Raw genomic sequence first — 13,824 nt, forward strand, 5'->3', positions numbered from 1 at the left:
TCGGAGCTGTGCGAAGACCTGGACCAGCATAGACAATTTTCTGTCACAGGCTATAGCATCCATTACTAACGTCAAATACAATATTTCAAACAATTTTAGTGGGTATTGTACCTAAACTCGTCAAAATACCGAATTTTAGGAGGTACCGTTATATGGGGGCTATACGAATACCTGGACCTGCATAGACATTTTTCTGTCACAGACTGTAGTTCCCATTACGAACTCTAAATACGTAATTTGAAACAATTCCGGTGAATAATGGCGTTAAAATCATCAAAATACCGAATTTTGGGAGGTACCGTTATATGTGAGCTATACGAAGACCTGGACCTGCACAGACAATTTTCTGTCATAGGCTGTAGTATTCATTACGAATCTCAAACACCAAATTTGAAACAATTTCGGTGAATTATGTCAGACAGACAGACAGACAGACGGACATGGCTAAATCGACTTAGAATTTTACGCTGATCAAGAATATATATACATTGTTGGGTCTAACATGAGTATTTCGAGGAGTTACAAACGGAATGACAAAGTTAATATACCCTCCATAGTATGGTGGAGGGTATAAAAAGATCGTATTTACTTGCCGAAGAGGTTAGCTGAAAATGTGCACCTTCGGCCACGGTATTGGTGTGGGCCGCCATAACAGCCGATGGTCTCTCTTCGCTCGTATTAATCGACCGTGGCATCATAATAAATGCCGGATATTATTGCGAAAATATTCTGGAAGGTGTATTAAAGCCTTGGACACGCAAACATTTTGGCCGCAGACCTTGGACATTCTAACAGGACTCACCACCCAAGAATGGTTACAACATGAGGTTCCTTGCTTCATTTACAGCGCACAATGGCTACCAAATTCTGCGGACTTTTGTGTCTGGAGTATTTTGGAATGCAAGATTGGTACTAAAAATTACCAAAGTGTCGATCACCTCAAGCAAGCGCTTTGCCGGGAATGGACCAAAATACCGCAGAGCAACCATCACGGGCAGCGTGTGACGGTTTCATTGGCCGTTTGAAGGCCATAATTCGTACCAAAGGTGACCAATTCTAACAAATCAAAACTTATACTAAAATTTTATGCTATTTCCGTAATTTTTAGCTTTCAGTCAATAAAATCTAAAAAAAATGTAAAAATTATGGCCTTTGACTGTGTTGCAGTTTTTTTCTTATCGAACATTGGCCGAGGGTATACATCTGTAGGCCAAATCGACTGATACTTTTTAACTTGTTGTAAAAACCGTTTGTTCTGTGCGTTTATTTATTTGCTTTGTTGAATTTATAAAAAAGTTGGTGATTTTTTGGTAATTAAATATGGAATGCCCCATATAAAGCTATCACATTACACTGGAATGTAAACAAGCGATAAGGTTATTGAATCCATGCTATGTGCTGACATATGTTTTTTGTTCCTTGAGGCAAAGGGTCTGCAGAGTTTGCATTTGCAATGATAAGAATTTCATTCATTCTAGGTGCATTGGTACGTTTGAATGTTGTAGGAGTGCAGCTTCATCTCGTCCCTACTTAACTCTCATAGGCATTGCTATGCTCCATAAGAATGAAGTGCTGTAATCAGCAGAATTGACTGGGTCTTAATCTCATTAAATACAAAGTATAAAATTATAATGAAAAAAAAAATAAAGAAAAAAATGGATTGACAATTATTCAATCAATGACTGAGATTAAGATTCGCGACTATGAAAACGGTGATTTCCCCATTAAGAAAAGTTTGTTTTTTCATTATTTTCCTGGGACAATACCACAGTCGCACCCACAAGATCCACCTTTCCACACTATATGTTATGACTACAAAATAGATTTTAACAAAACAGATATTAAAAATAATTTCCATTACAAACCAGTTAAAAAGTATCGGTTACTTTAAAGGACGCGCGATTACCATATGGCAACGGCTCAACTCGGAGACCTATAGGTCCATTGTGTTCATCCTAGAAGAATGTTGAGAAAAGAGGAAAAAGTGGTTGGTAGAAGAGGTTAAGATAAGAGATAAAATTGTAGAGTGTGATCTACGGCTGAGGAGTTTGCCGTGTCGTCTTTAGCCACTTGAATCTTCTGGCTAATTGAAGGACTACTATAGGGTCAGTGTTAGAAAACGAAGACAGATCATGTGACACTAGTTCTCCCACTAGCCTGTGTCTCGCATTAATGAGTGCTAGGCAGTGGCAGAGCAATTGTTCAAATGTCTCGATTTCTTCTTCATCTTGACAGATCCTACAGTAGTCAATGTCCTCGCTGTTCCATTTCGAGGTCATAGCCCTCACCTTACAATGACCTGTGATGATACCCACCACAAGTTTTAAATCAGGTTTTGACAATGACATCAGCGACCTTGTTCTCTTCTCTGAGAGTGTGGGCCAGATTCTTTTGGAGATGGTGCATCCCATTTCGTCCAGCCATTTTTTTTTTTTTTTTGATTCTCTCAGAGTAATGTCTGTGACTGACCTGTAGGAAATGGCACAGTGGTGGTTTAACCGAGTAGTCTACTTCAATTGTAGTTGATTCGGGTCCCAGTCTGGCCAATTCGTCTGCAGTCTCGTTACCTGGGATGTAATAATGGCCCTCAGCTAAGTTTCGTTTATTTAAAATATTTTGACTTGACTCTTTTGGGTGATATACAGGATGAGATAAAAAAACTGCAACAAAGTCAAAAGTCATAACTCAAAAAAAAAATTTTAAATTTTATTGAATAAAAGCAAAAAATATCGGAAAATAGCATCAAATTTTAGAATAAGTTTAGATATGTTCGAATTGGTCACGTTTGGCACGAATTATGGCCTTCAAACGGCCAATGAAACCGTCACACGCTGCCTGAATGTTGCTCTGCTGTATTTTGGCCCATTCCCGGCGAAGCGCTTGCTTGAGGTGATCGACACTGTGGTATTTTTTAGTGCCAACCTTGCTTTCCAAAATACTCCAGACACAATAGTCCAACGGATTGGTATCGCTGGAAATGAAGCGAGGAACCTCATTTTATAACCATTCTTGGGTGGCGCGTGCTGAGTGCGATAGTGCTGAGTTTTGTTGGAATGTCCAAGGTCTGCCGCCAAAATGTTTGCGTGCCCAAGGCTTTAATACACCCTCCAGAATATTTTCGTGATAATATTCGGCATTTATTCTGATGCCACGGTCTATTAATACGTGCGGAGAGCGCCCTCGGCTGTTATGGCAGCCCACACCATCACCATGGCCGGCGCTTTCAGCTGACCTCTTCGGCAAGTAAACACGATCATTTTGTTTGTTTACAAACTGCTGGACAACGAATCTTTTCTCATCGGAGAAATCCAAATTCGACAGTTCACCACTTTCGGCCAAGCGAATCAACTCTTTAGCTCTTGTGAGTTTATTTTCTTTCAAGTTCTTACACTTTTTGGAATTTCAATAGCTTTAATCCGAGCTCATTATTTCAATATTTCCCGAATGGAATATTGCGATATTTTACTTTTCGAACTATTTCTGTTGATGTTGTTGTTTTCTTCCGTCCACTTTCTTGACGCCGGCCTACGATACCAATATCACGGTAACAGAAGAAGTGGTAGGGCATATTCTATCTCCTTACCAGATCTTGTGTTGATAAAAATATTGAGATGTGTTAAGTTCGAATATAATCGGATGCTAATTTCAAATTTTAAGAGCTTCATGGTTATTCAAAATTTTGACCCGTTATGGGAGAGGTACCAAACGGAGTCGGCCAAAATTATCCATCTTCACAACTAATCTTGCGTTCAAAGAAATATTGAGATGTGTGAAATTTGAAGAGAATGGGATATTTATTTCTCGTTAAATGTGAGACTTAATTATTAAAATTTTTGACACCTTGTGGGGGAGGTACCAGAAGAAGTAGTCCGATATATTCCATATTCACACTCGATCTTCGAAATAGGTGTGTGAAATTTAAAGAGAATCGTTATGGTTATTTCTCTATTCATGAGAGATTTTATTATTTAAAATTAAGAGCCTTTGCAGGGGGAGGAAGGTATGGAGTGGTATAATACAGGGTGAGATAAAACAAGTAAAAAAGCTGTAAGTTCGGCAGGACCGAACTTTGAATACCCTCCACCAATTGAAACGAATTTGGCAATTCCCAAAAACAATAAAATCCGTTAAAAATTCTGTTAAAATCTTAAAAATACCGACTGTAGCTATAGGTAACTTTTGTCACAAGCCATTACAATATTCAAATGCGAAACTTGAAAAAACATCGGTGAATAATGTAGCTAAAATCATCAAAATATTGAATATCGGGAGGTACCATGGGGGTTATAAAACAAGGATCTGCACAGACAATTTTCTGCCAAAGGCTGTAGTATCCATTACGAACTTCAAATACCAAATTCGAAACAATTCCGATAAATAATTTCGCTAAAATCATCAATATACCGAATATCTGGAGGTACTGTTATGTGGGGGCTATATGAAGACGTGGACCTGCAAAAAACAATTTTCTGTCATAGGCTGTAGTATCCATTACGAATTTCAAATACGAAATTTGAAATAATTCCGGCGAATAATGCCGATAAAATCATCAAAATACCGAAGATCGGGAGGTACCCTTACATGGGGGCTATATGAAAACGTGGACCAACATGGCCCATTTTAAATACCAAAAGTCCTGCAGATATAATATATATTTCAGTAAATGTTATCAATCTACTTCAATTCGTTCGGGAGCTAGAGTGATTTTCACAGATGGATAGACGGACGGACATCGTTAAATCGACATAGAATTTTATGTTGATCAAGAATATATATACTTTGTGGGGTCTAAAATTTATATTTTGAGGTGGTACAAACGGAATGACAAAACTTAATATACCCTCCGTACTATGGTAGAGGGTATAGAAAAAAATAAAATCTAAATATTTGGTAGGTACCTCCTTTTTGCTGATGCTATATCTCCAGTTCCAAGTGGAATTTTAAAACTTTTTATAGCCTATGTTACTTTCAGGCGATGTTGTAGTAAACTTGGAAATTTCCAGGAAAATCTCTACAGCGGTTTTCGAGTCCATAAACTACAAACAAAGATTTTCCTCTTTCATAGATAATTATTTAAAACTTTAACCCTTAGTGGGGTCCGATATTGTCCATTTTGGCACCTAACCTACCATTGATTTAAATATTAAGATTTGCAATGTTTGAGCCAAATCGGGTGATCTCTTCTCTTTTGATGAAGTAAAACATTTTCTTTAGATGATTTTTACCTTTTTGGGGAATGTGGCAGAAGGAGTGGACCGATATTGCCCATCTCCGAACTCGATCTAAGTTTGATAATTATGTTTCGATGTACCAAGTTTTGGCCAAATTGGATACTCCCTTCGAGAATTATAGTGCGCACCAAGCAGCAGACAGACAGACGAACGAACGGATTTAGTAGTTGTGACCTTTTGTGGGGTATGTACCAGAAGGAGTGGACCGATATTGCCCATCACCGAACTCGATCTACGTTTGATAATAATATTTCGAGAGTTATAGTGCGCACCAACCAGCAGATACACAGACGGTCGGAGGGATTTGGCATAAAGAGGGTCAAAAACGCCTTATTTCGATGAGGCACGTTTTGGACGTATCAAATGATATATACCCTCTCGAGCCATATTCTGGCTGAGGGTAGAATTACAATTTACAGTTCCTTAAAACACTACTATTTTTATACCCTCCAGCATAGTATGGAGGGTATATTAAGTTCGTCATTCCGTTTGTAACACCTCGAAATATACATTTTAGACCGCACAATGTATATATATATTCTTGATCAGCATAAAATTCTATGTCGATTTATCAATGTCCGTCCGTCTGTGGAAATCACTCTAGCTTCAGAACGAATTGAAGTAGATTGATAAAATTTTATTCAAATGTATTTTATGTCTGCTGGACTTTTGGTATTGAAAATGGGCCATGTAGGTCCACGTATAGCCCCCATATAACGGTACCTTCCGATATGCGGTATTTTGATTATTTTAGCGACATTATTTACCGGAATTGTTTCAAATTTGGTATATCGTTATGTTCGATATAGATACTACAGCATAAAACAGAAAATGGGCCATGTAGGTCCACGTCTTCGTAAAGCCCCCATATAACGGTAGCTCCCAATATTCGGTACTTTGTTGATTTTAGCGAAATTATTCACAGAAATTCTTTCAAATTTGGTATTTGAAGTTCGTAATTGATACTACAGCCTATGACAGAAAATTGTCTGTGCAGGTCCACGTCTTCGTATAGCCCCCATATAACGGTAGCTCCCCGTATTCGGTATTTTGATGGTTTTACAGACATTATTTACCGGAACTATTTCAAATTTTGTATTTAAAATTCGTAATGGATACTACAGCCTAAGACAGAAAATTGTCTCTGCAGGTCCACGTTTTATAACCCCCATGGTACCTCCCTATATTCGGTATTTTAATGACTTTAGCTACATTTTAAACAGATTTTTATACCCTACACCACAAGGTGGTCAGGGTATTATGTCTTTGTGCATTTGTTTGTAACAGGCAAAGAGAAACGAGATAGACCCATAGTTCCTTTTGATGATCTGCATAGAATCACATTCTGAGTCGATTTATGCATGCCAGTCCGTCTGTCCATGTATTTTTGTAAACAAAGTACAGTTCGCATTTACTGTCCGATCCAGATGAAATTTTGCACAAATCATTTGTTTGGCCCAAGGACGAACCCTATTGAAATTGGAGATAATCGGTCAAAATTTAGATATAGCTCCCATATATATCTTCGTCCGATTTGCCTTCTATTGTGCACCAAACGTGTAATATCAGTCCGAATAGTATGGAATTTTGCACATACAACCAAATTAGGCCTGAAAATAAGTATGCCAAATTTGATCGAAATCGGTTCAGATATAGCTATAGCTCCCATATATACTGTTCATCGGATTTGTTATTTTTGTCCTCCGCAGCCGTAATATGCACTCTGTAACAACAATATTTGGGGAAATATATAAAATGCAGCTCAGAAATACCTTTGCTAAATTTTATCGAGATCGGTTCAGATTTGGATATATCTCCCATATGTATTATCGTCCGATTTACATTTTATTGTGCACCAAACGTCTAATATTTGCCCAAATGGGATGGAATTTGGCACATATGACCGAATTGAGTCTGGAAGATAGTATGCCAAATTTGGTGAAGATCGGTTCATCCGATTTGTTGTATTTGTTACCCACAGCCGTAATATGCACTCCGTAACAACGATATTCCTCGAAATATATCAAATACAGCTCAGAAATATCTTTGCCAAATTTTATCGAGATCGGTTTAGATTTGGATATAGCTCCCATATATATCTTTATCCGATTTCAAATTAATTGTGCACCAAATGGGCAATCCAAGTCCGAATTTAAAATATATAAATGCTTCGGCATCTTTAATCCTTTGAATTTTAAATTAGAATTATAATCATAGCTTGTATGATTGAATTCTCCCATAATACCTTTTAATTGTTATGTGGAGCTCAACTAAATTAGCAAAGTGGTGTAGGGTATCATAAAATCGGCCGCGCCCGACTTTAGGACTTTCTTTACTGTTTTTTTTTTTTTTTTTTTTTTTTTTTTTTTTTTTTTTTTGATAAATAATAAAATTTTATTCACAGTTTTCTAATTTCTTTAAAACTTTTTTTTGAGGGTTCAGTTTAAAATTTCGTTTGTCTAGATTTATTGTCTCTTTCCGACCATCTGCCCAAACAGTGACATGAGTTATGTTACACTACACATTTTGCTGGAACCTAATGGAAATCCGTGCAGACGTTTCGACTGTTTCACCTCATTGGCATCACAACAGAAAATTAGACCCATCGACTCGTTGCGGAATGTGGATTGAACTGCCTGCAACCAATCTATTTGATGACAGATGTCGGTACAGAAAATCAAATCGGTTTCCTTGTAGAACTGCAAAAACCAAAAAAAAAAAAAAAAAAAAAACAATAATAAGAAAAACATTTTTCTGAAATAATAATGACAACACTAACATCACCGAATGGCGAATTAACACCAATCACCACCACATCGCTGCCATTCTCATTCTGTGACTTCAAATAGTGCCATACATACAGAGGGATTTGCTGATTTTCACCATAGATCACATTAAGCATGGCGTAATTCTCACGACGACTAGCATTCTCATGGGAGGGCACAGCAACGGTTCCCGATGCACCTGCCATAATATCATAAGTCGCCCCATCTGCTTCAATATGCTCCCTCAGAGCCTGCTCATAGAGAAGCCAATTCCCGGCACGGAAATTTGGCCACCAATCCAACTCCAATAGACCACCAAATTTATCATAAAACTGTCGGTATAAAATATCATCTTGTATTAAGGAATGATTTTCATATTGGTAGAATTGCATCCATTCTCGAATTTCCGAATTATTGAAATGCGTTGCGTTGATGCTAATAAATGGAGAATATGAAATAGAAAAAAAAATTAAAATTATAAAGCCAATATGGGGATAGATGCCACTCACCGGCGGGTTCCAAATTTCGTGGGTACATCGAGAATTTCCACTTTAGGACTATAGTACTGAAGGGAAGCCGGATACTAAAAAAAAAGAAAAGTGAAAGTGTTGTCCTATTTAACGACTTTCAGGTTGAAATGCATTCGATTCAAGCCGAGTAGAGCCTCTCCCAAAAGTATTAAACTAAATTTTGTATTTCTATTGTTTCTTAAATACTCCCAAAATATTTAAATATTTTGCATTTACCACCACCATTCGGGAGGAACTTGCAAAATAAAAAAAAAAAAAGCAAGTAAAAAAGCTGAAAGTTCGGCCGGGCTGAACTTTGAATACCCTCCACCATCTGGAATGAATTTGGCAATTTTCAAAAACAATAAAATCCAATAAAAAATTCTGTTAAAATTTCAAAAATGCCGAATGTAGCTGTTACATTAGGGTCAATACGACGACATGGACCTGCATACAATATTCAAATGCGAAACTTAAATAAAATCGGTGAATAATCATCAAAATAACAAATATCGGGGGGTACCGTTATATGGGGGTTATACGAAGGCGTTGACCTGCACAGACAATTTCCTGCCTTAGGCTGTGGTATCCACTACGAACATCAAATACCAAATTTGAAACAATTCCGGTAAATAATGTCACTAAAATCATCAAAATACCCTACATAGGGATTATATGGGGCTATACAAAGACGTAGACCTGCACAGACGATTTTCTGTCGTAGGCTGTAGCATGGATTTCGAATTTCAAATACCAAATTTGAAACAATTCCGATGAATATTGTCGCTAATATCATCAAAATACCGAATATCGGGAGGTACCGTTATATGGGGGCTATACAAAAACCTGGCCCATTTTCAATGCCAAAAGTCCTGCAGACATAATATACATTTGAGTAAAATTTTATCAATCTACTTCAATTCGTTCGGAGAGTGATTTCCCCAGACGGACGGACATCGCTAAATCGACATAAAATGTATATTTCGATGTGTTACAAACGGAATGAAAAGCTTTATATACCTTCCATACTATGGTGGAAGGTATAAAAATCTATTAAAAAATGCCGCTATAATTTTGAAAACTCTGAATATCAGATTTTGAGTTTGTATTGGGCTTTGCTAAAACGTGGATTCTTATCTGCCAATTATCTGCCAGAAAAGGAGATTCCTACGACGAACTCCAAATACAAAGTTCAATATTATTCGGTTGCAAAGGGTATGAAAAAAATTAAAAAAAAAAAAATATCAAATATTCTGTCATAGGAAGTAGTAGCCACTGTGTACTCGAAATTTTGAATTTGAAATAATTCTAAAGAAAGATGTGGCAAAAACTGTTCCACAAAACGGAAAAGTACGTCCCGAATTTCACTTCATATGGGCTGATATTAGAACATTCCAACAGGACTCAGCACCATCACACTCAGCACGCGCCACCCAAGAATGGTGACAAAATGAGGTTCCTCGTTTCATTTCCAGCGCATTTCATGGCCACCAAAATCTCCGGATACCAATCCGTTGGACAATTGCGTCTGGAGTATTTTGAAAAGCAAGGCTGGCACTGAAAAATACCAAAGTGTCGATCGCCTCAAGAAAGGGCTTCGCCGAGAATGGGCCAAAATACCGAAGAGGAACATTCGGGCAGCATGTGACGATTTTATTTGCCGATTGAAGGCCATAATTCGTGCCAAAGGTGACCAATTCGAACAAATCTAAACTTATTCTAAAATTTGATGCTATTTCCGACATTTTTTGCTTTCATTCAGTAAAATTTAAAAAAAATGTAAAAAAATTAAGCGTTTGACTTTGTTGCTGTTTTTTTATCTCATTGAAAGGACTTAAAACCCCAAATCGGAACCGATTTTCTCGCAATTCGATGCACTTACTTCTAGACTGAATTCGGTCGGATGTGAAAAAATTCAGGTCATTTGGCCATTTCGAGTATAATTAACCCGAAATCGGTTGAAGATATATGAGAGCTATATCTAAATCTTATCGGATTATCAGCAATTTCATTAGGGTTCGTCCTTCGGCAAAACAACTATTGTTTGGCAAATTTCAGCTTAACCTGATATTCACAAGAATACATGGGCAGACGGACTGACATGCATAAATCGACTTAGAAAGTGATTCTATGAAGATCCTCAAAAGTAGCTATGGGTCTATCACTCTTTCTTCTCATTATTACAAACAAATGCACAAAGACATAATACCCTTATCACTATGTGGTGTAGGGTATAAAAAGACACATTTAAAGAGCCACAGGGATCCTAGCAAACTTATTTCAAATTCACGTTCATATACTTCCATGGATGCTTTAATTTCCACTCTTATAAGACCTCTCGAGTACTTCCAAACAATTTGAAGACAAAATTAAAAAATTAAAAATTTAAAAGAAAAATCTAGAATTATTTAGATTTTTGAACCCTAAAATTGAATATTTAAAAATCACCTAAATTTCACCTCTTGAATCCTGGCGGTTAAATTCACTTTTATAGAGCTCCTTTGAATTTGAAATATTAAAAAAAAATCACTTTTTTGGGCCTCTTAAATTCCGGCCAATATATTTGAAAATCCACTTTTATTTTATCTCCCGAAAATTGTTAAAAAAGGCAGCCTCTCGGATCCCAGCAAAAGTATTTAAAACCCAATTTCATAGAGCCCAAAAATATTTGGATCCTCTCAAAAAATAATCAAAAATCCAGGCCTCTTGATTAATTTAGAAACTATTATAAAATATCTCGTTCTGAGAGCCTTCTGGATCCTCCCATAAATTAAACAAGTAAAAGAAGCTGTAAATTCGACCGGGCCGAACTTTGAATACCCTCCACCATTTAGAACGAGTTTGAAAATGTTAGAGAAAGATAACATTCGCCAAAAATTCTGCTAACATCTTAAAAATACCGAATAAAGCCGTTATATTAGGGTCTGTATGACGTGCACCTACATAGGCATAGTTTGTTATAAGCCGAAACTTGAAATAAACGGTGAATAATGTAGCTAAAATTAGTAGAGTATTGTACCTAAATTTGTCAAAATACCGAATATAGGGAGGTACTGATATATGGGACCTATACGAAGACCTGGACCTGCTTAGACAATTTTCTGCCACAAACTGTAGTTTCCATTACGAACGCTAAATACGTAATTTGAAACTACTACGGTGAATAATGACGCTAAAATTATTAAAATACCGAATATAGGGAGGTACTGATATATGGAACCTATACGAAGACCTGGACCTGCATAGACAATTTTCTGCCTTAGGCTGTAGTATTCATTGCGAACTTCAAACGCCAAATTTCATACAATTCCGGTGAATAATGTCGCTAAAATCATCAAAATACCGAATATCGGGAGGTACCGTTAGATGGGGCTATAGGAAGACGTGGACCTGCATAGACGATTTTCTGCCTTAGACTGTAACATTCATTACGAACTTAAAACGCCAAATTTGAAATAATTCCGGTGAATAATGTCTCTAAAATCATCAAAATACCGAATATAGGGAGGTACCGTTATATGGGGGCTATACGAAGACGTGGACCTACACAGACAATTTTCTGTCTCAGGCTGTAGTATCTGTTTCGAACTTCAAATACCAAATTTGAAACAATTCCGGTGAATAATGTCTCTAAAATCATCAAAATACCGAATATAGGGAGGTACCGTTATATGGGGGCTATTGGAAGACATGGACCTGCATAGACGATTTTCTGCCTTAGGCTGTAGTATTTATTTCGAACTTCAAATGCCAAATTTAAAACAATTCCGGTGAATAATGTCGCTAAGATCATCGAAATACCGAATATCGGGAGGTACGTTATGTGGGGGCTATACGAAGACGTGAACCTGCATAGACAATATTTGTCTCAGGCTGTGGCATTTCAAATGCCAAATTTGAAAGAATTCCGGTGAATAATGTCGCTAAAATCATGAAAATACCGAATATAGGGAGTTACGTTATGTGGGGTCTATACGAAGACGTGGACCTGCACAGACAATTTTCTGTCTCAGGCTGTAGTATCTATTTCGATCTTCAAATACCAAATTTAAACAAATCCGCTGAATAATGTCGCTAAAATCATCAAAATACCAAATATCGGGAGGTATCGTTATGTGGGGGCTATGCAAAGACGTGGACCTGCACTGACAATTTTTTGTCTCAGGCTGTAGTATCTATTTCGAACTTCAAATGCCAAATTTGAAACAATTCCGGTGAATAAAGTCTTTAAAGTCATCAAAATACCGAATATCGGGAGGTACCGTTATATGGGGGCTGTTTGAAAATTTGGAGTGACGGTTCCAGCCTCCCAGAAGTATAAAAGAAACCACTTTTGAACATTCAATATTTTTACCTTTTGTGGAGGTGGTACCAGTATGAGTATTCAAAATTTTGCCACACTCAAACCTCATTCCAAAATCATTTTAGATCTCTTAAAACTTACCTTATGTTTCGACCCAAGATGAGCCTCCGCATACAGAACTGTCAGGATTTGTTGTCGTTCGGCATCGTAACAAACACCAGCTAAATACTCATAGAGATTGTACAAAGGTCTTGCCAATAGATATGACGTCAGTGGCGTGGGACACCAGTCAAATGGTCTTGACGATTCAAATAAATTCCAATATATTGGTTCGCAGTAGGTCTGTAGTATAGTACGTAGTTTAGTGCCATCAGCAAAGAGGTCTCTGCGGAAACAAGTCAAATTGATGCTACTACCTTTGCCCTTGCCTTGATTGATGCTGTGGGGAAGAGATGTTTTTTTTCATATTTTAATTTCTTTTCGCTATACCAATCTTACCTGGGAATGCGTGTCTCACAATCAGCCGTTATCAAGTCACCTTCTTCGATTCGATACTCAAGACCTTCGATAGGGATAAGTTCTTTACGATCACCCAAATTCCGATACAATTTGGGTCGTTTGGACTCGTAGTGAGAGTAGTAATATGTGCAATAGCCGCACACATTTGTCGTAATATAACAACTACAACAAACAATGAGTAAAACAATGTTCAAATCCATTTCAAACTACTTGTCGGCGGAAAAGCGAAAATAGAAATGATTTACTGTTGGAAGTGTGCCGAACATTTATTCATATTTATATATTGCCTTTTGTTTGTTGAAGAAGAGGGTATTTTCATTCAATTTTTTTAGAAGAAAAAATTTAGGAATTAATGCGAGGGAAATCCATGATGTACGATTTAGGGAAAACCTACTTGGGGATGAGAATGAACTTGAATAACAAGCATAAAAGGAATTCAGGTTAAATTAGAAATTGGTTGAAAATACCACTTTAGGGTAATAGAAATTAAAAGCAGT

At 37.1% G+C, this 13,824-nt stretch overlaps 1 protein-coding gene across 1 annotated transcript; it reads right to left on the bottom strand.

Annotated features, from left to right (window-relative positions):
- Positions 1-7,618: 7,618 nt before the first annotated feature.
- Positions 7,619-13,559, bottom strand: LOC105262101 (uncharacterized). Its single transcript, XM_020038482.2, has 5 exons — positions 13,307-13,559; positions 12,950-13,247; positions 8,506-8,579; positions 8,011-8,431; positions 7,619-7,930 (listed from the first exon to the last, which is right to left on the bottom strand). Exons 1-5 carry the CDS (start codon positions 13,525-13,527, stop codon positions 7,739-7,741), a joined length of 1,206 nt encoding a protein of 401 aa, XP_019894041.2. The 5' UTR covers positions 13,528-13,559; the 3' UTR covers positions 7,619-7,738.
- Positions 13,560-13,824: the final 265 nt, after the last annotated feature.

The sequence above is a fragment of the Musca domestica genome, unplaced genomic scaffold (assembly GCF_030504385.1).
Source record: "Musca domestica strain aabys unplaced genomic scaffold, Musca_domestica.polishedcontigs.V.1.1 3, whole genome shotgun sequence".
NCBI lineage: Eukaryota > Metazoa > Arthropoda > Insecta > Diptera > Muscidae > Musca > Musca domestica.

Coding starts and splice junctions, on each gene's coding strand:
- LOC105262101 (XM_020038482.2), bottom strand. CDS start 13,527: ATGGATTTGAACATTGTTTTACTCATTGTTTGTTGTAGTTGTTATATT. Junction 8,580..12,949: donor ATCTTGGGTCGAAACATAAG/GTAAGTTTTAAG, acceptor CTTTTTTTTTAG/TATCCGGCTTCCCTTCAGTA. Junction 8,432..8,505: donor ACGAAATTTGGAACCCGCCG/GTGAGTGGCATC, acceptor TCCATTTATTAG/CATCAACGCAACGCATTTCA.